This window comes from Crocuta crocuta, unplaced genomic scaffold, assembly GCF_008692635.1.
Source record: "Crocuta crocuta isolate KB4526 unplaced genomic scaffold, BGI_CrCroc_1.0 scaffold170, whole genome shotgun sequence".
Lineage (NCBI taxonomy): Eukaryota > Metazoa > Chordata > Mammalia > Carnivora > Hyaenidae > Crocuta > Crocuta crocuta.
Window position 1 is genome coordinate 2,304,249 of NW_027527853.1, and position 27,527 is coordinate 2,331,775.

Consider the following 27,527-nt stretch of genomic DNA (forward strand, 5'->3'; position numbering starts at 1 on the left):
AATAAAACATTTTTTTAAAGGCAAAAAAGATTTAATAAAGAGCACCAACTCAAAGGGTATGATTCTGGGGACCCATGGACGGATTTCCCTTCTAGCAGGATAGCCGGTGGGGGACGGCTTACCCAAGGGATAGGGACGGGCAGATAACTAGGATACTTTGGGCAGGAAGCCAAAGCCATCTGTACCAGCAGCCTTGGGAAAGAGTCTGGGAATCCTATTTTATTCCTTCACCAACTTCACCCCATGTAACAGAGGGAAGTGAGGTGAGACATTCCAAAAGAGCAGGAGATGAGAGGTCAGTGAGAAATCAGAGGTGATCCACAGGGAAGGGCCCCCAAGTTGGAGTTTGCAGTTTCAGGGAGAGAGGCAGAAGCCCGGAGAGATCTGGAGAGCGAGGCAGATGGGGAGCACAGAGGGAAGACCTTGAAAGCTATGCAGCTGGAAGCCAGAATTCCTAGGCAGAAATGGGATTCACTCAGCTTCAATCACGGCATCACAAATCTAGGAAGAAGCTTAGTGCCTATCAAACCAAAGAGATCTCTCAAATGTCAGTAAAAGGTAAGGAGAAGCCAGTGGGTTTGCCCTTGACTACATTTTTTTTTTTTTAAATCTTGTTATCTCTACTGAACACGAATGCACATACATTTGTCAGGGCTGACTCCTGGGCACTTCTAAAGAACTAGGTGGGTGCAGGAGGGAACTGGTACATCCCGAGGACAAAGCAGGAGTGAGGGGCTGATTGCATCTGGGGTCTGGCTCCAGGAGGACCCTAAGGGACCCACTGTATGGCTCCTAACCAGGTCCCTGCCCTCACTTTCTGCCCTGAGGGGAGCAACCTCGGCCAAATAAGACCCTCTTCCTGGGTGGAGTGTGGGGATCCGTGTTCCAGACTCTTCTCATGTGTCATCTCCTGGGCCAGGGGTACTCATCAACGATGAGCTGTCATCTCCACCTGAGGCCTCCAGGCAGCCTGGAAACCCTGAACTCTTAAGGCAAATAGCTTCCTTTCTAGCACAGTCCTTTAATTCCCCAGGCCTGGGGAAGCTCCCAGGACTGTAACAGCTTTCACCCAAGCAGCTTGTCGGTTAAGCTGTTACAAAAGCTCAGATAAGGATAATCAGCAGGCACAGCCTATTACCCTCCACTGTCCCTTAAAAGAATAAGGGACTCTTGCAGCCTTCCCTCCGGATTTATTTTTTTTATTTTTTTATTTTTTTATTTTTTAATATTTTTATTTATTTCTAGGAGANTTTCACCCAAGCAGCTTGTCGGTTAAGCTGTTACAAAAGCTCAGATAAGGATAATCAGCAGGCACAGCCTATTACCCTCCACTGTCCCTTAAAAGAATAAGGGACTCTTGCAGCCTTCCCTCCGGATTTATTTTTTTTATTTTTTTATTTTTTTATTTTTTAATATTTTTATTTATTTCTAGGAGAGAGAGAGAGAGAGACAGAGCGACCAGGGGAGGGTCAGAGAGATAGGGAGACACAGACTCCGAAATAGGCTCCAGGCTCTGAGCTGGCAGTCAGCACAGAGNCTAGAAATAAAAAAATTAAAAAATAAAAAAAAAAGAAGGCAAAAAATATCTGGGTTGTCTGGGTGGTTTGGTCGGTTGAACGGCCGACTTCAGCTCAGGTTATGATCTCCAAGTTTGTCTTTGAGCCCTGCATTGGGCTTGCTGCTGTCAATGCAGAGCCCGCTTCAGATCTTCTGTCCCCCTGTCACTCCCCCACTTGCACTCTCTCTCATAAATAAATAAAACATTTTTTTAAAGGCAAAAAAGATTTAATAAAGAGCACCAACTCAAAGGGTATGATTCTGGGGACCCATGGACGGATTTCCCTTCTAGCAGGATAGCCGGTGGGGGACGGCTTACCCAAGGGATAGGGACGGGCAGATAACTAGGATACTTTGGGCAGGAAGCCAAAGCCATCTGTACCAGCAGCCTTGGGAAAGAGTCTGGGAATCCTATTTTATTCCTTCACCAACTTCACCCCATGTAACAGAGGGAAGTGAGGTGAGACATTCCAAAAGAGCAGGAGATGAGAGGTCAGTGAGAAATCAGAGGTGATCCACAGGGAAGGGCCCCCAAGTTGGAGTTTGCAGTTTCAGGGAGAGAGGCAGAAGCCCGGAGAGATCTGGAGAGCGAGGCAGATGGGGAGCACAGAGGGAAGACCTTGAAAGCTATGCAGCTGGAAGCCAGAATTCCTAGGCAGAAATGGGATTCACTCAGCTTCAATCACGGCATCACAAATCTAGGAAGAAGCTTAGTGCCTATCAAACCAAAGAGATCTCTCAAATGTCAGTAAAAGGTAAGGAGAAGCCAGTGGGTTTGCCCTTGACTACATTTTTTTTTTTTTAAATCTTGTTATCTCTACTGAACACGAATGCACATACATTTGTCAGGGCTGACTCCTGGGCACTTCTAAAGAACTAGGTGGGTGCAGGAGGGAACTGGTACATCCCGAGGACAAAGCAGGAGTGAGGGGCTGATTGCATCTGGGGTCTGGCTCCAGGAGGACCCTAAGGGACCCACTGTATGGCTCCTAACCAGGTCCCTGCCCTCACTTTCTGCCCTGAGGGGAGCAACCTCGGCCAAATAAGACCCTCTTCCTGGGTGGAGTGTGGGGATCCGTGTTCCAGACTCTTCTCATGTGTCATCTCCTGGGCCAGGGGTACTCATCAACGATGAGCTGTCATCTCCACCTGAGGCCTCCAGGCAGCCTGGAAACCCTGAACTCTTAAGGCAAATAGCTTCCTTTCTAGCACAGTCCTTTAATTCCCCAGGCCTGGGGAAGCTCCCAGGACTGTAACAGCTTTCACCCAAGCAGCTTGTCGGTTAAGCTGTTACAAAAGCTCAGATAAGGATAATCAGCAGGCACAGCCTATTACCCTCCACTGTCCCTTAAAAGAATAAGGGACTCTTGCAGCCTTCCCTCCGGATTTATTTTTTTTATTTTTTTATTTTTTTATTTTTTAATATTTTTATTTATTTCTAGGAGAGAGAGAGAGAGAGACAGAGCGACCAGGGGAGGGTCAGAGAGATAGGGAGACACAGACTCCGAAATAGGCTCCAGGCTCTGAGCTGGCAGTCAGCACAGAGCCCGACGCGGGGCTCAAACCCATGAACCGTGAGATCATGACCTAAGCGAAAGTCGGACGCCCAACCGACTAAGCCACCCAAGCGCCCCCGGATTTATTTTTTTCCACAGTAGTATAACTTCCTTATCAAACCCCGAACTTTCGGTGACGGACCCAATTTAGAATTGCAGTGCGGCAAACGGAGTTTTCTGCTGGCTGGAAGTGGGGGTGGCTCCCTGCTCGGCCCACAAGGCTCCCTGGCAGGGCACCCCATGTCCTTACTTGTTGAGCATCTTGCACATTCATCCCCAGATGTTCAGACGTCCCCAGCTCAGCTGCTGTCTGCAGAAGAGAGGATTCCGGATCCCTGCCTCAGAGAGTGAGTCCAGGGGATCGTAGCTAATGCCTCAAGACTGAGCGTGTAAGGAAAGAAGTGCTTCTAGAAGGGGTGAAGCATGCCCCTGCGGTCACCATCTGACAACAAACAGCAGGGATTAGCGTGGCTGGAAAAGAAAGGACGACGCTACTTTGCACTGGTGGTTCTTACAAACCCCCGGAAAACACCCTTCCTTCTCTGTCCTCAAAACCTAGCCTCAGGGGCACCTGGGTGGCTAAGCCGGTTAAGCGTCTGATTCTTAATATCAGCTCAGGTCGTGATCTCACCATTCCCGAGTTCGAGCCCCATTTCAGGCAGCACAGAGCCTGCTTGGAATCCTCTCTCCCCCCCCTCTCTGCCCCTCCCCCCCTCAAATAAATGAAAATAAACATTAAAAAACAAAACAAAACCCAGCCTCAGACTTGAGTGTCTGGCCCAGCAATGACACAAGCCCTTCTCTCTGGATTCTAGAACTTCTCTGGTCTCTAAAACCATGAGGGGTGGCCTCTGCCTCTAAGCCCTGCATGTGGGAATTATGATAATAAAGCTGCTCAGTGAACAAACTTTTTTGACCCTTCTACCTCCCTTCGCATAGTACTATTTTCCTAGTTTATTTCTTCAGGTTAAATTCTAAGTACAAAACAGGCAGACATTGTATTATTTGGGAATAGTTCATATTAAGAATGACTAAGAGATCAGTGGTATTAATTAATACAGGATCTCTGAGAAGCAGTTGTGAGACAGGATTTGCATAAAATGGATGAGGGGAAATGCCTGAGACAGAATGGGGAGGTGACAGGCTAACAGAATAGGTGTGACCCTCTTGAAGGAAGGAGGAAAGGAAGGTTGTATGGGTGGAGGCATCTGGACTGCAGAACATTTCTGAGGAAATTCAGTGAGGCTGTTGAGGAATTCTCGAGCCAAGATCACTCCTCAGAGCAGGTCTTGCCTTTGTGTCACTGACTCAGGGATACTAAGTCACAGCTGGACAGCCTGTGGGCAGCGTGGCTTCTGTCTGAATGCTGTGAGGGATTTCAGAGTGACACAACAGGAACCCTGGGTCAACCAGCTGTTTGAGATCTGAGAACTGTATTCTAAGCACTGAAGTGAGGACATTCTACAAATTTGTCAGAACTGTTTTTATGTGTGCACTAGTGACTACTAACTGACCGACTTAGGAAAGCTATTAGAGGTACCTGTCAGCCAATGCCAAGGTGACCGGGTTTCCAATATGCCTGCTAGGGATTTTGATGGGGGTAGAGCAGGGGAGCTCGTGGCTGTCATTACTTCTGAGTGCAGTGGAGAAAATGCCTGTGTCCCAGAGGTGACAACAGGAGCCAACTCTGGGGCGTCTCACCTAAGAACTGTGGACGAGAAAGAAAAACAATCAGAAACCCACATGAGTTGCTCAGGTGGTTAAACACAGAGTTACCATAGGAGGCAGGATTCCATTCCTAGGTGTTTATGCAAGAGAAAGAAAAGCAAATGTCCACACAAAAATTCATACACAAATGCTTGTAAAAGCATTATTCACAAAAGCCAAAAGGTGGAAACAACCCAAATGTCCAACAGCTGCTGAATGGATAAAAGTACACCATGTCCATACCGCGGGATGTTATTCGGCCATAAAAATGAAGCGCTGGTACATGCCAACCTGGATCAGCCTTGGAAACAATATGCTGAGTGAAATAAGTCAGACGCAAAAGGTGATGCGATGTAGGATTCCGTTTCTATGAAATGTCCAGAACAGGTAAACCTATAGAGACTGCAAGTAGATTAGCGCTTGCCTAGTGCTGGGGACTTGGGGGCTGAAATACAGGGTATGGAGTTTCTCTGTGAGTTGATGAAATGTTCTAATTTTTTTTAACGTTTATTTTTATTATTGAGACACAGAGAGACACAGAGCATGAGCAGGGAAGGGGCAGAGAGAGAGGGAGATACAGGATCTGAAGCACGCTCCAGGCTCTGAGTTGTCAGCACAGAGCCCAATGAGGGGCTCAAACCCACAGACCGTGAGATCATGACCTGAGCTGAAGTTGGACGCTTAACCAACTGAGCCACCCAGGCGCCCCTGTAATGTCCTAAAATTAGCTGTGGTGATGGTTGCACATATCCCTGAAGTGTACTAAAAACATTCAGTTGTGCAATTTAAATGGGTGAAGTGGATGGTATGTGAATTCTAGCTCAGTAAGGCTGATTTAAAAATTCTGTGAGAGCCTGCCCCCCAAGAGCCATTGCTCAAGGGCAGGGAAAGGGGTGTGGGGGGAGAGCTCAGGGACACCTGCCATGAAGCAGTTTTGGGGCAGCACTGAATCTCCTCAGGTGCCTCCAGGGACGCCCCACAGTGGGTGGTTGGGCCAGCACACTTGGTTCTTACTGACTCAACGGAGAGACTTGAAGGCAGTGTCAAGTCGAGGCCTTGTGACAGCAGGGACAAACACTTTGAGGTCTGGCCTCAGGACCCAAACTTTGTCCACAGACACCTCATGTCTCCTTCCAGGCAAGTGACTGGGAGTCAGGTTCCTGGGTCCCATTTCTGACTTCATATGTGACTCCACGCCAGGGCTTGCAACCAACTTTTCTCCCGGATCCTCGAGCGTCTGGGGAACACCCAGCCCCAGGACCTTGGAGGGAGGTGATGGACACCAGACCTTCCTGCCACAGCAGACCAGGCAGGGAGGGGCCTCATCCCAGACAGCCTCTAAATCCTCTGGAGATCTATCCTCTTGAGCAAACATGGTTCACTGTTAAAGTGAAACGCCCTTGGGAAGGTGAATGGGTTTGAGCTAGCAGTCACTTGAGGGGGAAAAAAAGGTCTCATTTTCCAAAGATTGTCCTGTTGCCATGGCAACGAGTAACAACCACGAAGGGTTTTAAACCATTGAATGGATGACAGCTCATCTCTGTTTTACCAAACTATGACAATTTGCCTCTGTGACCACACTTCTGTGAGCCAGCCAATCAGCAGTGGCCACACTCTGCATCACCAGCCAGTCCCTACACTCTGCCTCCTCTCTGTCCATCACTGACCTTCACCCCTCCCAGCACCTCACAGAAGATCCTTGCTCCCCTGAAAGAGATCGCGCCTTACAGGTATTGCTCTGCGCTGCTTAAGGAAGTAACAGATTCAGCTTTTTTGTTTCAGATATTAAGAAGTGGTCTCTTCCATTGACACGTGTTCTGAAATATCCCCTTCCCGGGAGTAATTTGTCCTCACTTCTAGGGCCATTGCTCCAGTGTCACTGGTGAATTAGAAAAAAGCCCACTCTTCTAGACAAGGCCCAACGAGGACTGGATTTCCAATCCCTCAGCTGGAAAATAAAGCAGTCCACAATTTGCACAACTGCGTAAATGAAGCAGTCCACAGTTTGCACACTGCGTACAGCAACACTGCTCACCCCTCATAACTGGTAAGCCAGTGAGTGCTGCCCATTCTCCTTCCTAAATACATTTTCCAATCCGTTGCCTCCTCTCTACCCCACCTCCACTGCCTTCGCGTCAGACCCCTTAGGTTCTTGCCTGCGCTAGTGCAGTAGTCTCTAACTGGCCTCGCCGCCCCAGTCTTGCTGGCCTCTAAAGCGAACATCTCATGCTCCTGCTGGCCCCTGTGCCTTTGCAGTTGCTGTTCCCCTGGCTTGGCCTGTACGTCCACCATCACCTTTCTGGTCAACTCCTCCTCGTTCTGCACAATTCAGCTCCAACATCAGTGCAACAGACTGAATGTGTATGGCCCTCCTCCCCAAATTCATATGTTTAAGTCTGAACCCCCAGTGTATGACATTCCAAGGTGGGGCCTATGGGAGGTGATTCGGTCATGAGGATAGAGCCCTCATGACTGGGATTGGTGCCTTATAAAGGAGACATCACACACACACACACACACACACACACACACACACACATCAGGCGACACCACAGAACTTCCTAGCACCTTCTGCTGTGTGAGGACACAGCAAGAAAAGACAGTGGTCTATGAAACAGGAAGTGACCCTTACTTGATGCTGAATCTGCCTGCTTCTTGATTTTTTTTTTAATGTTTAATTTTTGAGGGGGGTGGAGAGGGAGAGAGGGAGAAAAGAGAGAAAGAGAGAGAGTCCCAAGCAGACTCCACACTGTCAGCATGGAGCCCAGTGCAGGGCTCGAACCTTTGAACAGTGAGATCATCAACCAAGCCAAAATGGGAGTCTGATGCTTAACTGACTGAACCATTCAGGCGCCCCTCCCTGCACCATGATCTTGGACGTCCTAGACTCCAGAACTGTGTAAAACAAATTTCTGTTGTTTTATAAGCAGCTCAAACAGACCCAGACAGTCACCTTCACCTTACCCAAAAGTTGTCCCTGACTCTCCCTAGGCCTGACCACACCCTGCCATGCTTGGGGCTCCCGCTGCACTGATCACCACCACCAGGTGCCCTTGCTGCCACTCCAACCTGCCTGTGAGCACTGCATCTCTCATCTCTCTGTGACCAGATGGTTGTGAAGGACAGGACCTAGGAACAAAGTAAGTTACAATTCCAACTCTGCCACTTAATGCTGTTGGGAACTTAAGCCAGTTACTTGACTTTTCCCAGCTTTGGTTTCCCTTTTTGTAAAACGTGGATAACCATACTTGGCACCTTCCAGGAACGGGAGGCAGGGATCGAAGCCTTGTGAGTCTGGTTTTCAGTTGAGGTAGAGAAGATAGTGGTTATATCCACAAAGTCCAGAATGGGGTGTAATTACCTCCAGGACTCGGCTTCACGATAGTCATTCAAGTGGATTCTTTAACAATAAAGAATGTAATAATACAGTTTTCAAAAAACAATAGCACCTACTGCACAGCGTGGGTGTGAAGACTCGGCAGAATCGTGCGTGTAAGGTGCTGGGCACAGGGCCCAGCTATGTAAGGACTGATAAATGGTAGTTATTGCTATTATTATAACGAAGAGTCCCAGACACAGAGACATTCATTAAATGTCCATTTCCCCTCCTCGTCTCCACCACAATGCTCAATATCCTCAATGGTAATGTGTACTGGCTGAATAAATGGAGGGCCAGTACTCCTAAAGTACAAGCCCCTTAAAGTATTTTCCCAGGTTGCAATGTTCCAAAACTCCCTATTAAAATCCAGACTCTTCATCCAGAGCCTCAGTGGCCTTCAGGATCTGCTCCCAATCTACTCTGTCAGTTTCACATCTGGAAAGTAACCTCCTAATTGAAGATATCCCTTTGACGGCCACTGAGGCAAAGGTGTCTTCTTGGCCCCCCAAAGCTTTACTTGAACCTCTCTTGTGCCTCCAGCCGAGCTCTGATTATGTCATGTATTCATTTGGCAAATAGATGTACTGCACACCTACTATGTGCCACACACTGAGATAGGCTCTGATGACACAAGAGTGGACCAGATATGGTCCCTGTCCTCAGCAGGTCCACGGTCAAGGAGGAGGCAGAGAAGCAAAATACAGTCCTATTTATATGCACTGCCTAAGTGAGCACAAAATGTAGTTCTATGGCTTGAGCTTCAGTGAGCATGAAAGTTTCATGGTCCTGGAGAGAACCAGGTACAATGTCCTCGATTTACAAAAGAGGAGACTGAATGGTTGGCTTTATGCTTGTGTCTGCACCACTAAGCTGTAAGTTTCTTAAGAGCAGAAAAAGAGTCTTCTAGCATCTTTATGTACCTCCATGTGCTTGCTTAGCACAGTGTCTTGCATATAATTACTGCTCAAGAAATAACTTGTGGGCATATGACTGAGTTAAATTGTTTAGAACCAGGGACACCTGGGTGGCTCAGTCGGTCAAGTGTCTGACTCTTGTCTTTGGCTCAGGTCATGATTTCGAGGTTCCTTGAGTTTGAGCCCTGCATTGGGCTCTGAGCTGACAGTGCAGAGCCTGCTTGAGATTCTCTGTCTCCTCCCTCTGCCCCTTCCCCACTCATTCCCTCTCTCCCTCTCTCTCAAAAATAAACTTTAAAAACTGTTTAGACCCAGTCTCCCCAACACCTAGCTGAGTTCCAGAGGCTGCTCATTGTTTACTCTATATGAGTTCTTCTCTTCTACCTTAGCAATACAACTCTCCCGGCTGGAGGGGGGGGTGGGGCTGCAATGTTCCCCGCTAAAAGGCTGTTACATTTCTCAATCCCTCTGCAGTTAAGTTTGGCCAAATGACTAAATTCTGGCCAAGCATATGTGAGCAGAACTGGCTTAAAAGGAGCTGACTTGGCTGGGAGTGCCCCTCTTGGCTCTTCCTTGCTTTCATCTTACTCAGTCTAGGCCTGGATTGTAAACGTGATGATTGGAGCTCCTGCAGCCCATCTTTGGAGTATGAGGTGATACCAAGGATGGAAGTCACACACCATGGAGGGTGAAGGAGAAAAAGAAAGGAAGCCCAGGACCTGAAGACTCTATGGAGACACTGTATTAGCCTGGATTTGCCCATCTACCTCCTGATTTGCTGAAGGTGGAGAATTAATCCTGTGTGTTTAATTAAGCCACTCTCCTGGGGTCTCTGTCACAGCAGCTGTGCATAATTCATTCCTGATACAGAGGCCCTGACATGAAGAGGAGTTGGAAGTAGCAAGGGGGGAAATGCCTAATTCTAGAGTAAGAATGAATTTGGGGCCATCGGGATGCCGGTTAGAGCGGCAATCACATGGTCTCTGCTCACTCCTATCCCCTTCATGGACACCTACTGTCAGGTGGCAAACAAGGGTGGCCCCCCTCTGAGTAAGAGCACAACTGCCATACCCCAATTTCAGTCCTTTTCAGAATCTGGGGTCCTCTTTTGTGCACCAGGCCATCTGCTCATCCCCCTCAGACTTAGTCTAGGAAGCAAGCTCTTCTTAAAAGCTCTTCTTCTGCCAAATGGGATGTTAATGCCCCAGAAGCTGAGGGACATGCAGCCTTCTGTCATGATAACGTGTCAGGCACGGTGCTAAGCTTTCTGCATGTATTATCTCATTTTAGCCTCAGAACAGCAGCCCCATTTTCAGGTGAGGAAACTGTGGCTCAGAAAGTTCAGTCACCTGCCCCTGGTCACACCTGGGATGTGGCTCCAAACACAGGCTTGCCTAAGTCCAAAGTCTGGGCTTTGACACAGCTCCGGCAGTTAGGACAGTCCGCCGGAGCAGCTGTAAGCCCACTACCTTGCTCACGATGGGCTGCCCAGGGCGACAAAGCCCTTCTTCCTCCCGCAGAACTTGAGCCCCAAGTTAAACACCCAAATCATCCATCTGCTTCCTCTTTGTTTGGGGCAAGAGGCTAAGCCTCAACTTCCCTTTCCTCCTGCCCAGTGTCATAACAGATAACAGACGATTGACCTAAAAATGGCTTTCCTGTTGGCCTTGGGCTGAGTGCTTTGGGTGCAGCAGCCTTGTCCCTTCACATGAGCTTCACAATTTTGAGAGCAGTGGTTACAGAGGGAGCTCCTCAGCTAAGGTTTGGATCTCTTGGCTTTTGTCCATCGACCAACTGTATGATGTTGGGGGTGTCGCTGAACCCGTTGGAATCACATTTCCCCATCTGTGAAATGAGGACACCACTCTGTCCTCCCCAGTTACATAATAGGTTAGAAGGTATTTGGGAACTCAAGAAGAGCTTTTTGGATAATACTAGTGAGTTCACATTTATTGCCTTCTCATAAAGTGCCAGGCAGTATGCTAATAAGCACTTTATATATATAATCTTTCTTAGTGATCATAAACTCTATGGGTTGGCATTTTATAGCTGAGGGAAACTGACGCTCAGAGAGTAAGGTGACTTGCTCAAGGTCAGACAGCAAGTGGTAGTACTTGGATTCTAACCCAGAAGTCTAACCACAGGACTCATTCGACAAATGTGAGTGGTCCTTATTAGCCATAAATTGTATGGATTATCACGGAGAAGGCTAATTAATTCGTCTGGGTGGAAGATGATGCTGGAATTCATGGACAGCAAATTAGTCCTTCATCAGAAAGGTGAACGGTGGCTGTACAGAATGTGAGAAAGTATGCTCAGGCCACCTGGATGCCTTGTGTCCCTTCTCCTGACACCATCTTCTGGAAGAGGTTTAGAGCAGATGCTTCCAGAGGGAGGCCCAGCCCACTCCAGACAGGTCGTCTGTCCAGAGGCCGTACCCAGTTATAATTTAGCAGACTCGGGGCGCCTGGGTGGCTCAGCTGGTTAAGCGTCAGACTTCGGCTCAGATCATGATCTTGCAATCTGTGAGTTCGAGCTTTGGGTTGACAGCTCAGGGCCTGGAGCCTGCTTTGGATTCTGTGTTTCCCTCTCTCTCTGCTCCTCCCCCACTCATGCTCTGTCTCTCTCCCTCTCTCAAAAAATAAATAAACATTAATGTAGCAGACTCAGTTTGGAGGCCAGCAGGTGTCCGCTGCCTGGGAAAAGGACGGGAAGGCTGCCACTCACCAGGGCCTCTTCATCTCCCTATCCCGGGCTGCTCAGCCGGTATTGCGGCCTCTCTATAGGGTTTCAGTTTTAACCGGCTGTTTGCAGAGCCCCCTCTGGTGGCAAAGGTGCACCACCACACCCTTCACAAGGTACCACTAACATTTCTGGAGTTGTACATATTTTAACATACACACACACTATTATATCGAATCCTCAGGGTAGCCCGATGGGTTCAGTATTATTATCACCACTTTACAGAATAGGAAATGGACGCTCAGAGAGGTTATATCCCTGCTGAGCGTCATGTGGTAAAGTAAGACCAGGCTTTAACCAACAATTTCTAGGTCTTCTCTCAGTGACTGTCCCTACATCTAGACCCCCTGGTCATGAGCATCAGGTTGCTTACAACAGTTTCCAAACTCGGTTTCCTTTTCCTCCTCAGGCCACTAGTTCCCTTTTCGTAGCCTCACGTCCCAGATCTCAGCCTGTGTCCCAGGAGTGGCCTCTGTGGGCAAGTGATGAATTAACTCCCGTGACAGGAGGGGCAGGCCCCGAGTCAGCACTGAATTCTTTTCTCTGCAGTGACACTTCCTCAGTCTTCATGCTCTCTTTGCTCTGCATTCCAGGAGAACTTTGTTTTTTAGTAAATATTCAGTCAAGAGTAACATATATACAGAAGAGCGCACAAATTACAAGTGCACAGCTAATGACTTACGACACAATGAAGACATCCACGTAAACTCCCTTCTGATAAAAAATTAGAATATTGCCAAACCCCGTGTGCCCACTCGCAGTTACTCTCACCATGTAACTGTTATCCTGACTTCTTATACTGTAGATTAACAAAGCCTGGTTTTGAACTTCTAAGTGGGGTCATGCAAAATGTTCCTTTGTGTGTGTCTGGAGTCTTTCTCTCAATTTAGACCATACATGCTGTCACATGTAGCAGTAGTTTGCTTGTTTTCATTACTGTATACAGTTGAATACTGTAATTATTTCATGATACTAACATAGCACAATTTACCCACTCTGCTGTTGGTATACACGACGTCATTTCCAGTATTTGACTATTATGAACCTCATCATATATATGTCTTTTATGCATATAAGGATATATATCTCTGTAGAGTATATACCCAGAAGTGAATTGCTGGATTACAGAGAAGGCATACATTCAGTTTTACTAGATACCGCCACATAAAAGTGGGTGTATCAGTTGATATTCCCTTCAACTGCATACGTGGCCAGTGGCTCCACATACTGGCCAACACTTAGTATGCTAGTCCTTCTAATTTCAGCCATTCTGGTAGGTGCGCAGTAGTATTTCATTGTGGTTTTAATTTGCATTTCTCTGTTGATTAATGAGATTGAGCATCTGTTATTAGCATCCTTTTGTTAATTGGCCATTTGAATAGTCACTTTTGTGAAGTGCCTGTTCCTGTCTCTTGCCCATTCTTACTGGATTGTCTGCCTTGTTCTTAGATTTGTAGGATTTCTTTATATATTCTGCCATACTTCGTTAGTTTTATGTATTGCAAATATCTTCTCTCACTCTGTCTTGCCTCTTAGTGCTCCTTGTGGTTTCTTTTTGTGAGCATAATTTCTTACATTTGGTGTGCTCTAGTTTATCAATCTTTTCCTTTATGGTTACTTCTGTGTCTCATCAAATAAGCTACCATGCTGTGGAAACTTGTGCAAGTCACTTCACCTCTGGACATGGCAAAATGAAGAGTTGGCTCAGATATTCCAGAAAATTGGCTTATAAATATTTTGAATTTTACACATCAGTAACTTTTTTTTTTTAAGAGAGAGAGGGTCCAAGTGAGCAAGGGGCAGGGAAAAATCCCAGGAGGAGAGAAAGAAAGAGAGAGAGAGAGAAGCAGGGCTCACCAGAAGCAGAGCAGGAGCTCACCCAAATCAGGGCTCATGCTTACTTGATGTGGGACTCGAAATCACGAACCATGAGATCATGACCTGAGCTGAAGCCAGATGCTTAGCAACTGAGCCACCCAGGCACTCAGTAAACTTGTTTTTAAAAGGAGAAGACCTGACAAAAAAGTTTCCCAACTCTTTGTTTTGGCAAATAATAGTGTTTGGGGGAAAACACCCGTTCATTTCATCTCACTATTGCTTTGTAAAAGAAAGGGCATTTGAACACAGCATCACTGGACCGTACTTGTTTTACTGCAAAGCAGTAAAGGACTTTGTAAAAAAGTATTGACCCTGATTGGCATGTGACCTGTGATCTGGATGACCCCTCAGGTGCCTGCTTCTAGCACCAGCATTGCAGTTTTATGAATTTCATGCTGGCCTTCCCTTTACTCTCCATTTCTAGCTCTTTGGTTCCTGGACCAAAGCTCAAATTTTGGTACTTCTTAACTCCCTCAGAAATGTATGTTTTGAGTTTTGTGTTTCTACCTATGGAGTCAAAGACCATCTCAGTCTGGTTATAAGTAAAGACTAATTACAGTTATTGGTGTTTACATTTATCCTTGAATCCATGCTCAGTGTGGAGCCCAGTGTGGGGCTTGAACTCATTACCCTGAGATCAAGACCTGAGTTGAGGGGCACCTGCGTGGCTCAGTCAGTTAAGCATCAGACTTTTGATTTTAGCTCAGGTCATGATCTCATGGTTTCTGAGATTGGGCTCTGCACTATCAACAGTGCTTGGAATTCTCTCTCCACCTCTCTCTGCCCTTCCCCTTCTCTCTCTTTCTCAAAATAAAATAAACATTAAAAAAAGAAAAGACCTGCGCCCCTATTGAACTTGTGCCCATTTTAGTACCTTCTCTTTCCTCCACAACACACACATTTGTTCATTCAGCAATAGTTTGTTGAGTGCTACTATTTGCCAAGTACTCTTCCAGGTCCTGGGAGAGGAAGTGACTGGGCCGTACCCAGTTCTAATTTAGCAGACTCAGGAGCACCTGAGTGGCTCAGTCATCTGACTGAGTGGTCAAGCATCTGACTTTGGCTCAGGTCATGATCTCTCTGCTCATGAGTTCGAGTCCATGTCAGGCTCTGAGCTGACAGCTCAGAGGCTGGAGCCTGCTTTGGATTCTGTCTCTCCTCTCTCTGTCTCTCTCCCACTCATACTCTGTTTTTCCCTCTCTTTCTCTCAAAAAAAAAATAATAAACATTAAAAAAAAAAAGAACAAAGGGGTGTCTTAGTCTGTTCAGGCTCCTATACCAAAATAACACAGGCTTGATAGTTTATAAACAACAGAAATTTATTTCTTACAATTCTGGAGACAGGAAGTCCAAGATGGGGGTGCCAGCATGGTTGGGTGAGGGCCCATTCCTTGGGTCACAGCCAGCTCCTTCCTGCTGTGTCTTCACATGTTGGAAGGGACTAGGGGTCTCTCTTGAATCTTTTTTATAAGACACCAATTCTAGAGGTGCCTGGGCTTCCTGCCCTGTGCTAAGTGTGGACGGAGCCTCCTTGAGATTCTCTCTCTTTTTCTGCCCCTCTCCCACTTGTGTGCGCGCACACTCTCTCTCTCTCAAAATAAACAAACTTAAAAAAGTAAAAGACACCAGTCACATTTACGAGGGTTTCACTATCATGACTTAAATATTTCCCAAAGGCCACACCCCTAACACCATGTCTTTGGGAGATAGGATTTCAACAGATGGAGTTTGCAGGGATACAAACATTCCACCAAAACCGGGGTGGGGAATTCACACTGTACCAGGTGAAAGAAACCATATGCAAAAATTTTGTCAACTTATGGTTCATTCGTAAGATTGATCTATTGAAGTGTCTTTTTCAGTGGGAGCTAAAAAATATTTGTAAAATGAATGTGTTAAAGCCTAATCAGCAAAAACTCACCAGGGGGGCACCACAGCCTGGCTCAGTTGGTAGAGTGTGCAACTCTTAATCTCAGGGTCCTGAGTTTAAGCCCCACGTTGGGTGTGGGGCTTAACAACAACAACAACAAAATAAACTCACCAGGATCCAGTCGTACTTTGACAAAATCAGGTTTGTTGATTTGAAGTCGGGGAGGGAATTCCGGAGGAATCTTGAAACGCTGCACCCCAAGACGAGAAAGGAAAGTATCTTTTTAAGGTTTGGGTTCCAGCTAAAAGATTTTGGGGAAGGTCGCTGGGGAGCGGAAATCAATCCAGGATTGGTTGCTGGTTCTGACGTGCGGTTAGAAGAGACTTAACGAGAGGGGACTGGGTGCTGCCACGAGGGAAGGGGGTTTAGCAACTGGGTATCCCCAGTACTAAACGAAAACAGCTAATTGGGTTTAGAGCATCACCGGCTGTTTTTTGGTTTTTTTTTTTTCTCGTTTGGAGACAAAAGATTTTCACTTTTTCAGGTTTGGCCAGGTTTTGACTCTTTGCAATGTTTCCGCGCCTTACTTTCGAAATTAGATGTTAAAAAATTATATAAATATACGTTTGTTTTTTAACCTGCAAAAGAATTCTAGCTCCATAAGGCCCACTCCGGGGGCTGAGAACGTCGCCCTGGAGTAGAAACCCCGGGGACTCCCTAGCTACCCACCTTCTCCCAGCTGCTCAGGGATTCTGAGCCCCGAGGAGTGTAAAACCGGATGTTGACTGTCTCGCCATAGTAACAGACGCAATTCCGGAAGTTACCTCAGAGAAAGAGGAAGTGAAGCGGTCCGCGGATCCACGTGGGTCGTGCGCGTGTTTCCCAGGCCCTAGTAGCCGGTGCAATAAACCCGGTCCCGGCTTAGAAGACATGGGTCGCTCGGGGAAGTTGCCTTCCGGTGCCTCGGCCAAGTTGAAACGCTGGAAGAAAGGCCATAGTAGCGACAGCAACCCTGCCATCTGCCGCCACCGCCAGGCCGCCCGCAGCCGATTCTTCAGCCGGCCCTCAGGTAGCGGGGTTGAGACCCCGGCGCGCTGGCGGTAGGATTTTAGCGGGTCTGGGCCTGATGGCCTGGGCCTCTGAGGAGGCTCCGGGGTCCAGGCATTGAACCTTTTTCCTCCTAGAACGTCGGATGCGTAGCCTGCAGTAAAGGCCCACCCTCCCCATTACACAGATGCGGAAACTGAGTCTTTAGTAGGGGAATGACTAGCCCAGGGTACCACGGGCGTCAGAGTTGGGACTCAGCTATAATTTACTTTGGGTGTCTCTTTACAAAATGCTTTCACCTGCATTTACTTCCCAAGCCCCTGCCTGTGCCCCCCACCCCCATCCCGGTCGACTCCCTTTGGGATATTATGGGATGCGGTCCGGACGCGGAAAGCAGAAACTTACCTGCAGGGTTCCCTATCCAGGTTTTTGCTAAGTTCTAGGCGTTTGGGAAGCTGATGAGGCAGGCCGTTTTCAGAACAGCCTCTCGAATTGGGGGCCTGGACTCTACTAGTTTTTGTCGTATGGGTGGAGTGGCTCCCGGCCTAAAGGAAGTTAGGCTAGAAGTGGGGACCTCACCGAAGCCTCCGGTTTTCAGGAAAAAGCGACCTGACAGTTGACGCGGTCAAGTTGCATAATGAGCTGCAGTCAGGGTCCCTGCGTCTGGGCAAAAGCGAAGCCCCCGAGACGGCCATGGAAGAAGAAGAGGTGGCCCCGGCTCTCACGGAGAAGTCCTCTGCCACCTTCCTGAGCGGCCTCTCGGACTGCACAAATGTCACCTTCAGCAAAGTGCAACGCTTCTGGGAGTCCAACTCAGCTGCCCACAAGGAGGTAGGGGGGAGGGTCAGGAGGACTCGGGATGATGAGGAGGAGGCCTACTCGGGCTTTTTATTTTCTTCCAGTCCCGGCTGCCTGCTGGCTGTGACAGCTGGTATTTTGTTGGGATGATGTGTCATCTCTCCTACCCTGTGTGGTCCCTACTCACTAGCTCTCTTAGGGCAGGCTCCACTTTCCGCTTTCTTCTAACATCTCCCCTGCTTAAGTGTACAGTCCTTCAGGGTAGAAATATTTTCCGGATTTTCCGGATTTTTATCTTGTCAACTAACACAGGACTTTTTACATGGAATGGTTTCAAGAAACATTTGTTGAGTAAATTAATGCTGAATAACAATGGAGAGAAAATGTTTTCTCTAACGAGAACTACATTCTATTTGTATTTTTTAGTCGATACTTTTATATTATACATATTTATATTCACTGCTTAAATTGAAAGATGTCAGAATTATAAATGGTACCAAAGTGAAGTGAGTAGAATAAAAAGTGAAAGTTGTTCTCCCTACTTAACTCCTTTGTGGTAGTTACTGTCGATGGGTCATGAATCTACCTGGCCCAGCGCTGTCCAACAACACGTAACTGTAAAGTTTTTAGTAGCCACGTTAAAAGAAAGTAAAAAGAAACAAATGACATTCATCTTAATAATATAAAGTATTGTCATTTCAACATATGATCAATGTAAAATGAGATGATTAAGGGGGGCCTGGTGGCTCAGTTGGTTAAGTGTCTGACTCTTGATTTTGGCTTGGGTCATGATCTTGTGGTTTGAGCCCTCCATTGAACTTGGTTTTCTCCCTCTCCCTCCCTCCCTCTCGCTCCCCCTCCCTCCCTCTCCTTCCTTCTCCCTCTCCCTCCCTCAGCCCCAAGATGATTTGCATTTTTATCATATTAAGTTTTCCAAATCTAGAGTATTTGTTACCCTTACATCTCCATTTGGGTGCTGAATCTTTGAAAGTTCTTGATTTGGTCCTAAAATTTACTATCACAAAAGTAGGTTCCTATTTCTAAGTTCTAAGTCTGTGTCTCCATAAAACTTATAATTGCAGAAGATCTGTGTATCTAAGTTGTTTTAAATACGTGTTTTCCAATAACCAAAATACTTATTTTGAAATTTAATTTAGTAAAATACTAAGATTAAAGATTCAGTTCCTCAGCCACACAAAGCCATGTTTCAAGTGCTCAGTAGCCTCTCGTGAGCATTACTGTTCTAGACTTTTTTGTGTATTTTTTTACCCAAATTTTGTTAGGTTTAAGATCATATTTTATTTTTATTCTTATTTTTTGAAGGTTTTATTTATTTTTGAAAGAGAGAGAGAGAGAGAGAGAGAGCGCACAAGCCGGGGAGGTGCAGAGAGAGCGGGGCATAGAGGATCAGAAGTGGTTCCACACTGACAGCAGAGAGCCTAATGCGGGGCTTGACCTCTTGAACCACAAGACCATGACATGAGCCGATGTCAAATGCTCAACCAGCTGAGCCCCCCGGGCGCCCCCCAGATTATATTTTATATGTAGTGTTCTGCAGCTTTCCCCCCACTGAATGGTATTTCTAAATTAACGTAGAGTTGTTCCTCATTCTTTTTAGTAGTTGTGTAGTATTTCCATCTGTCATTACTTACTATGTAGTAATAGCGCTTTTTTATTCCTCTGTTGATGCTGCTGTGTCGTTCCAGTTTGTTGCTGCAGTGAACACACTTGCAATGTCGGGCAGGGCTTCCTGTAAGAGACAGAGTCCTAGAGGCATAATTTTGGCAAACATGTCTGAGTCTGCCTGTTGGCGAGGCCTCGTGGTGTGTACCCCGGACTCCGAATGTGGTCCATCTTGTCTCCCTGTAGGCTTTGTCAGGAGAATAATTTGTGAAGGAACAAGGAAAAGAGGCCAGTGTCGGGACGGGCTCAGATCTTAATAGATGTCAGAGGTGCCTTCTCCCTCCCATGCAGATCTGTGCTGTTCTGGCCGCTGTCACTGAGGTGATTCGCTCCCAAGGAGGGAAGGAGACAGAGACTGAGTACTTTGCTGCACTGGTGAGTGGGTGTGACTTGGAAGTGGGTGTTCAGAACAGCAGGTGATCCCAGCAGTAGAGAGAAGGGTGCTCCTGGCGTCTGAAGATAGGGCAGGACACCCTTGAATAGGGGAAAGTGCTTCAGGGGAGTGTGCCTGGCTCAGTCAGAAGAGCATGCGACTCTTGATCTCCCCCACTTTGGACCAAGAGATTAACCAAACCAAACCAACAAACAGACAGACAGACAACATAACACAACAAAACTGCTGTCATTCTCAGGTGGCTTGATAAGGCTGATGCTGTTTGCCACATTGTCATTCTAGAAAAAGAATCCACTACTCTGTTTGTTGTTGTTGTTGGCAAAGTGTGGCCAGGGGTGGGCCTGGGTTGGGGAGCCAAGACCCTTTAGTGGGGTTCGCTAGGCTATCAGAATTATCCCCATACTAACACTAGAACACGATTTGCCTTTTCATCTCATTCTTTGATGAGTGTGCTGTGGAGTTTTCTGGAAGTTACAGCATGCCTGATGATACTATTTTGACAGCTAATTGTGCTCACATATGCTTGTATTCTAAAATGTTCTGAGTTTTAATTTTTTAATATGGTAAGTATCAGTAATATAACCTATGTAAACAAAACCTCTTTGGGTGATTCTCCAAAAATGTTAAGAATGTAAAAGTTTGAGAGCCACTGCTGGCACAGGAGTTGGCAAATGTGGCCCATGGGGATAACCTGAACCATGGCCTGTTTCTGGACAGCCTTAGAGCTGAGAATGCTTTGTACATTTTTAAAGGATGGTTCAATAAACCCAGAAGAATACACAACAGAGACCATATATGGCCTGCAAAGCCTAAAATGTTTATTATCTCGCCCTTTACAGAAAAAGCTTTCCAACCCCTGCTCTAGAATAATGAGATGAGTTAGATAGAATGTATGATTTCTGTCACGTGCCCGGCACGTTGTGATTTACATATAGTAATTTGGTGAAGCCTCACAATTTTCATCTGTTTTACAAGTGAGAACACTGAATCACAGAAACGTTTAATTGCTAGCCTAAATCACACACTGGCATAGCCGGGATTTGAACATCTGATGCCAGTGGTCTTGGTCATAATCATTCTGCCGGGCACATGGCGTCCCCAGCACCCCGTTTGCCCAGCTTACACAGCTCCCATTCACACCTTGTGGTCTGGCCCGCAGATGACAACAATGGAGGCAGTGGAGTCCCCTGAGTCTCTGGCTGCTGTAGCTTATCTGCTGAACCTGGTCCTGAAGCGGTGAGTCCCGGCTCTGGTCTGAACCCCAGGTCTCTGTGGAAAAAGGAGTGCAGGCAGGAGGAACAGGATCAGGGAACTGTTAGAACAAGAGGAGCGCCTGGGCGGCTCAGGTTATGATCTCATGGTTTGTGGGATTGAGCCCCACGTTGGGCTTTCTGCTAGGCATGGAGCCTGCTTAAGATTCTCTCTCCCTCTCTCTGTCCCTTCCCTGCTTGTGTGCACAGGCATGCACGCTCGTGCGCGTTCTTTCTCTCTCTCTCTCTCAGGAAAAAAACAAAAAAACAAAAACAAAACAAGATCCTTAAGTCAGGTGGCGTTCCGATGAGGCGCCCAGGGTGGCTCAGGGGAGCGCTGATGCCTGGGAAGGGGGTGGCCCCGCTGCAGTGAGTGGGGCCGGGGCATGGGCTGGGCTGTTGGCACCAGGATNTGCTCGTGCGCGTTCTTTCTCTCTCTCTCTCAGGAAAAAAACAAAAAAAACAAAAACAAAACAAGATCCTTAAGTCAGGTGGCGTTCCGATGAGGCGCCCAGGGTGGCTCAGGGGAGCGCTGATGCCTGGGAAGGGGGTGGCCCCGCTGCAGTGAGTGGGGCCGGGGCATGGGCTGGGCTGTTGGCACCAGGATACCTGGAGGCCTGCAGGTAGGCGGGAGGTGGGGAGAGGATTGAAGTGAGCTAGTACTGCCTACCTTGCGGGTAGCAGAGGATGGGTGGTGAAGGAGGCGTGGAGCTCGGTGCCGCGGCAAGCACGCTGAACTGGTGTCAGCAAGGGCGGCCTCCTGTCTTGACTCCTGCTCACTTGCTGAGCATTTGGGCCCGCGCTGCCTCCTTCTGTCTACCCTCCTCCTTCAGACCTGGGCTGGGGCTGCGCCAGCTGCTTTAGGAGGCCCCTTGGGGTTCTGAGCGTTTCTCTTCTCTCCCCACAGCGTGCCCAGCCCCGTGCTCATTAAGAAGTTTTCTGACACCTCCAAAGCCTTCATGGACATCATGTCCACTCAGGCCAGCAGCGGCTCCACCTCTGCCCTCCGATGGGTTAGTGTCTGAGTCTGCTTCCCCACTGCCATCTTCCCGAGCCCCACAGATATGGCTGAAGCTTGGATGTTCCCTGGGTGGGGGGATGGAAGGAGGACATAGGCCCTTTGTGAGGTATAGACCTCAGATGGATCCCTGTGCGATTTTCTGGAATTGGTGACAACCGGGCTCTTTTCCTGCCTGGCTGAAGCGGGTGAAGCTGAGAGACTCTGACTTTCTTCTCAAGGTCCTCTCCTGCCTGGCCACCCTTCTGCGGAAGCAGGACCTGGAGGCCTGGAGCTACCCCGTGACCCTGCAGGTGTTCCATGGGCTTCTGAGCTTCACCGTGCACCCTAAGCCCAAGGTGAGGCTGCCCGGCCCCCAGAACATGGGGGAGGGCACTCTAGTAAGTGCGCCAGGGCTGGACTGTTGGAGTGGGATTGGGGAGGTTGCCCTGGGGACTGGGCTCTTGCCCAGATGTTCTACTTTGTATCTCTGACGCCTTATTTGCTTAGCTCTGGAGCGTGAGGGGCAGCTCCCCGGCCTCCAGGAGGCACGTTCGCCGCCCAGCCCTCCTGAGTCTCTGCTGCCTCGGTGGTTCGTGCTTGGCTTACTGCGGTGGCAGGAGGGGGCAGAGTGGGGCTTTACGGCCCCACAACCTCAGTTGGATACTCGATTCGCTGCTTGTGTGTGACCTTGGGCAGTTACTTACCCTGTCCAAGCCTCAGGTTCCTAGCTGTAAAGTAGGGATAGTGATACCATCCTTGCTGCAGGGGTGTGTGGAGACTTCGGTGTCCCTCACAGGCCAGCACGGCTCCTGGCTTATAGCAGGCGCTCAGGAAATCGTGGGCAGCCGCTCCACTTCCTCCGGAAATGGAGGGCAGGGAGTATGTAATGGTAGCAGCAGTCCGTGAGCACTCAGTGTGCTCAGCACACTGTCCCAGGGAGGTGCATGCCTCTTTCCCTCACACTCTCAGGTCTCTGCTGAAATGTCACTTCACTGGAGTGACACTTTCCCGACCACTATATAAAAGCTAACAGCACTTGCTGTAGTGTCTGCAAAGTACTTTTAGCTTCCGGTGTATGTGTGTTTGTTTGTTTTCTGCGTCCCAAGTACAGTGTGAGTTATTTGCTCTGGTCACGGCCAGACCGCCAGCTCTGAGCACAGTGCCTGGCTTGGCACACACTTGGTATTGCCGGGTGACTGACTAAAGGAGCGAATCCCTGTAGGAAAGATGAGGGCACCGAAGCTCAGAGATGAAGCACTTGGCTTGCTCAGGGCCATTTGGTGACTCAGTGGGAGAGCAGGGATTGGAACGAGGTTTGTCTCATTCCCAGCTCAGGAGTCTGCACACAGGAAGGCCTGGGTACAGCATCAGCCACGTAGGAGGCATGCCACCGATGCTGGTTGGTTGGTTGTGACAAACGCCAAAGCTGCTGGTTGGATGCTGACCCGGCCCTAACCCCAGCCCCCCTTTACTTGCCCCTCAGATCCGGAAGGCTGCCCAGCATGGAGTGTGCTCGATCCTCAAGGGCAGCGAGTTCATGTTTGGTGAAAAAGCCCCTGCCCATCATCCTGCTGCCATTTCTACGGCCAAGTTCTGCGTCCAGGAGATTGAGAAGTCCGGAGGTGGGAACCAGCTTGATGGCAGGGCGGATGGGGCCAGAGGCCAGCCTGGGAGGACGGGGCTCCCTGCAGAGAGTGTGCTGGAGGCTCAGCGCCCTCTTGTCTGCCAGGCTCCAAGGAGGCCACCACCACCCTGCACATGTTGACGCTGCTGAAGGACCTGCTGCCCTGCTTCCCCGAAGGCCTGGTGAAGAGCTGCAGCGAGACTCTCCTCAGGGTCATGACCTTGAGCCACGTGGTGAGCTCAGCCCAGGAGCCAGAGGAGCACACCGGGGTGGGGGGACTTAAGCTTCAGACCCTGGCCCGTGGTGCTAATGCTTGGGAACTTGGCTGTGCAGGCCAGAAGCAGGGCCTCAGGTCTCCCCATCCCAACCCCGCTCGTACCTCCAACCAAGGACACCAGCCATCCTGTGTTGGGTAGACCAGGCGCTCCTCAGGGTCCTGGTCCCATTGGGAGCTGGCCTCAGGGATCAGGTCAGAGGCAGGGCCATGGCGGGGCTGGTAAGGTGCCAGCCCTCTCCTGGGTCGAGCTCTGTTTCAGTCACAATCTTTCTTTCTTTTGCTTATTTATTAACAGGTCTGTATAGTGGCTTTAAAGATAAAGAAACCAGCCCTGCATTTCTGTCATGCTGGCAGAATTCTGTTAATCTTTATGTATTCTCTGGTGGTGTTTGTTTGCATGCATGTTTTAAAGTATGCATCATATAAATCACACGATCGTTGTTTAAAGGAAAAACCTTTTCAAAACAACTTGCTGTGTATACTTTCAGACATTTTTTTTTGACAAACCAACATAGATAAAAACAGGAAAATACAGGCATAAATTATAGCATGTACACCACTTATAGTCTGCTTTTTTAGTCTGTTAAAAGTATTTTGTTCATGTTTCTTTGTTACCTTTGTTTAAATCATTTCAGAATTTTCAGTGGCTGCCAAGCCATCCTAAAGTGACAGTCCCCTGAGTGTGTGGGTGTGGGGGGCATGCTTGAGGTCAGGGCCCTGGGTCTCCCTCCAGCCCAGCTTCTGGAGGAGGAGGTTGAGGAGCCCAGGGCAGCCATGGACTTTGCGGTTCCCCACTAAGCCACGTGTCTTTTCCAGTTGGTGACAGCCTGTGCCATGCAGGCCTTTCACAGCCTCTTCCACGCCAAGCCCAGCCTGGGCACCCTGTCAGCAGAGCTCAACGCCCAGATCATCACGGTGAGGCCTGATGGCTAAGGGGTGGGCAGTGCTGTGCTGCGGGGAGGCCCATTACTTGTCTGCAGAGTGAGGTTGAGGGGGCTGGATGGGCTGCCCCAGAGGAGGAGGCCAAGAGACCAGCAGACAGGAGGCAGGCATCCAGGAGACTGGACACCGAAGCCACATCAGTGTCTACAGGAGTTGGGGTCCTGAGCCTTCACTTACTTAAGAAACTGTTTCAGCATGGCATTGTGGTATAACCCACGTTTTGAGCAGAGGCTCTCAAACTTAGGGATCCCTGGATGGATTTGAGGAAGGGGGGCATAAACACCCCCTAAGTGATTTGCGAAATGTGCATGTGTGTGGCCCATGTACACTTTTCCACGGAAGGCTCTGTGGCTTTTATGAGAGCTTAAAGGTTGTGTGACCCAAGTTTTACTGCTTCTAGAGACTTTGATCTCATAGGAGCGAAACTGGAAGGGCTTCATGGAGCAGGGAAAGGCAGGACCTGGAAGGCCAAGGGGGCTGTGAGTTTTGGGGCCACGTGTGCGGGCCTGTCACTGGGACGCACTAGTGTGTGGGGATGGGAAGGGGTCATTGTCATTAGGCCTCTGCTGACACACTTGCTCTGTCACCTGCTTATTCCCTGTACCCCCTCTAGGCCTTATATGACTATGTTCCCAGTGAGAATGACTTACAACCCCTGCTGGCTTGGCTTAAGGTCATGGAGAAAGCCCACATCAACCTGGTCAGGTAGGGGTGTGGTGGAGGGGTGTCGTGGGGCCTCCAGCCAGGCTTCCTGCTCTGCAGTGCAGATGGGAGGGTCGTGAGAGAGGAGCCGGAGGGGGGTGGTGGCATCCCCTTGTTGAGTGTGCTATAGACCAGCTTCTGTGGTTATGAGGCACAGGACAGGGCAGGGTGGTGTGGCCTGTCAGCCAGAGCCAGTGTTCTCCTCCCGGAGCAGTGACGAGCGAGCTCCGAGGAGCACCCAGGCGGGCTCAGAGCACCACACTAGGGCGCCAGGGGTGCCCGAGTTCCATCCTGGTTCTTGTCAGCTCCTGAGTCCTGTATAGCTGCTTTCCTTCTCAGACCATCTCGTCCACTTTCTGTGGCTTCACCCCTCTCTCCACCTGGGTTAATGGTTCTCTCCTCTGGGGTTCACAGTCCTGCAGACCCAGGTTCTGTGTGTCTGTTAGGATATTCTCATTTGAGCTGGGCCCCTTAATAGTAGCCACTTGATAACTCCACTGTTTTGGAATAAGGAGAGAAAATAAGTGTGTCAGTTGGTGACTTGCATTTTGCCTGCAGCAAGGGTCTCTAAGGCCTGGTGGAGGGTCTCCGCCATGCTGTGCCTATCCCCGATCTGCTGAGGGATTCCCGTCGCCTGCTCTCAGGCACTGTGCTGTGGGCTTCATATCAGTTGCTTCTTGTCACTCATTACAGCCTCCTGGGAGAAAGGCCTAGCCTGTTCCATGAGGCTGACCCAGAAGCACTGTGAGGGAGCTAGTCACACTGCAGCTGAGGAGCAAAGGCAGGTCTCCAGCCCATGTCCTTCTCTGCACATCCACCTTTTACCTGGAGGTGCTGGAAAATGGCAAAGTAGCCTTACCGTCCCCTTCTCGGTATTAATCCTGCCAGGAGCCCTCCCACGGTTGTGCCACGAATCACTTCCCAGGCTGTTTGTTAGAACGGTGTAGGTCATGACAACCCTAGAAACCAAGAAGCAACCTAAATGTGCCCGCTGAGAGTACTGTTCGCTATACAGTGAGATACTATGCAGCCGTTAGAAATTACCAGAGTGGATATGTGCATGCTGACATAGACCCCCCAAGACATACGGAGAGCAGCGTGGGTGGTACAACTCTGTGTACTCTGAAGCAGGACTTAACCGGGGTGTGAATCCTGCTGCCTGCCTCTCACTAGCAGAGTGGCCTTGGGCAAATTACTTGACTTTTCTGTGCTTTAGTTTCCTTGCTTATAAAATAGGAATGGTAATAGGACTTAATCTCAGTGGTTGCAAAGACTAAGTGAATGAATGTGTGTTACATGAGCACTTGGCATGTGAAAAGTGGCAGGTAGATGTCAGCACATGCCACTACTTTATTTGTTCATGTGTGTATAACAACTCTTGGAAGAGTGAGAAATCTAACCTTGATATTCCCCTGGCAAGTGCATCTGAAGTTCAGTCTAGGAGAAAGTTGTGATCATGGAAGCATGCTGTATATTTTATTCTCTGAAGACCTATTTGAATTTTTCACCATGCATGGCTATTACTGGAACGACAGCACTTTTTTTTTTAATTGTTTATTATGGTTTATTTATTTTTGAGACAGACAGAGCATGAGTGGGGGAGGGGCAGAGAGAGAGGGAGACACAGAATCCAAAACAGGCTCCAGGCTCCGAGCCATCAGCACAGAGCCCAACGTGGGGCTCGAACCCATGAACTGTGAGATTGAGCCGAAGTCGGACGCTTAACCGACTGAGCCACCCAGGCGCCCCACGACAGCACTTTTTAAAATTCCCCACTATGGGGGTGGGGGAGAGGGGAAGGCGGGTGATGGGCATGGAGGAGGGCACTTGTTGGGATGAGCACTGGGTATTACATGGAAACCAACCTGATAATAAACTATGAAAGAAAAAAAATTAAAATAAAGGACTTAACATTATATTCTTAAAAAATTAATAAAATTGCACACTAGAAGGACCCTGTGGAACCCGGCAGATCAGTGACTGTCACTGGACCTGGGTATCTGGTCCCTGAGGCCCAGGGTCAGGCTCCACAGAAGACTTTTGTCTTGACAGACTGCAGCGGGACCTGGGGCTGGGCCACCTCCCTCGCTTTTTTGGAACTGCAACCACCTGCCTCCTCTCCCCGCACTCTCAGGTGGTGATGGCTGCCACTCAGAGCCTTCAGGTACCCTAGCCCCAGCCCCAGTTTTAGTAGGGGAAGCAGGGAG

At 48.7% G+C, this 27,527-nt stretch overlaps 1 protein-coding gene and 2 long non-coding RNA genes across 5 annotated transcripts in view; 2 read left to right on the forward strand and 1 right to left on the reverse strand.

Annotated features, from left to right (window-relative positions):
- Positions 1 to 1,803: 1,803 nt before the first annotated feature.
- Positions 1,804 to 16,001, reverse strand: LOC144244029 (uncharacterized). Of its 3 annotated transcripts, XR_013338824.1 has the most exons (4): positions 15,775 to 16,001; positions 4,654 to 4,821; positions 3,364 to 3,584; positions 1,804 to 2,208 (listed from the first exon to the last, which is right to left on the reverse strand). It is a non-coding gene; the product is annotated as an uncharacterized LOC144244029 (long non-coding RNA). The 3 variants fall into 3 exon arrangements; XR_013338823.1 differs by lacking the exon at positions 1,804 to 2,208 and having other exon boundaries at positions 3,004 to 3,555; XR_013338819.1 differs by lacking the exon at positions 1,804 to 2,208 and having other exon boundaries at positions 3,004 to 3,584.
- On the forward strand, positions 6,499 to 9,905 carry LOC144245191 (uncharacterized). The gene is made up of 4 exons (XR_013339191.1): positions 6,499 to 6,550; positions 6,681 to 6,867; positions 7,812 to 7,960; positions 9,706 to 9,905. It is a non-coding gene; the product is annotated as an uncharacterized LOC144245191 (long non-coding RNA).
- Positions 16,002 to 16,462: 461 nt separating the features above from the next.
- The window catches only part of RRP12 (ribosomal RNA processing 12 homolog), a 30,660-nt gene continuing 19,595 nt past the window's right edge, over positions 16,463 to 27,527 (forward strand). Inside the window, exons 1-10 of the mRNA XM_077779212.1 lie at positions 16,463 to 16,672; positions 17,249 to 17,481; positions 19,423 to 19,506; positions 20,685 to 20,761; positions 21,683 to 21,788; positions 22,015 to 22,131; positions 23,259 to 23,397; positions 23,505 to 23,632; positions 24,493 to 24,591; positions 25,232 to 25,323. Of these exons, the coding sequence (XP_077635338.1) occupies positions 16,534 to 16,672; positions 17,249 to 17,481; positions 19,423 to 19,506; positions 20,685 to 20,761; positions 21,683 to 21,788; positions 22,015 to 22,131; positions 23,259 to 23,397; positions 23,505 to 23,632; positions 24,493 to 24,591; positions 25,232 to 25,323 (1,214 nt within the window). The 5' untranslated portion in view covers positions 16,463 to 16,533. The remainder of the gene's footprint in view (positions 16,673 to 17,248; positions 17,482 to 19,422; positions 19,507 to 20,684; positions 20,762 to 21,682; positions 21,789 to 22,014; positions 22,132 to 23,258; positions 23,398 to 23,504; positions 23,633 to 24,492; positions 24,592 to 25,231; positions 25,324 to 27,527) is intronic.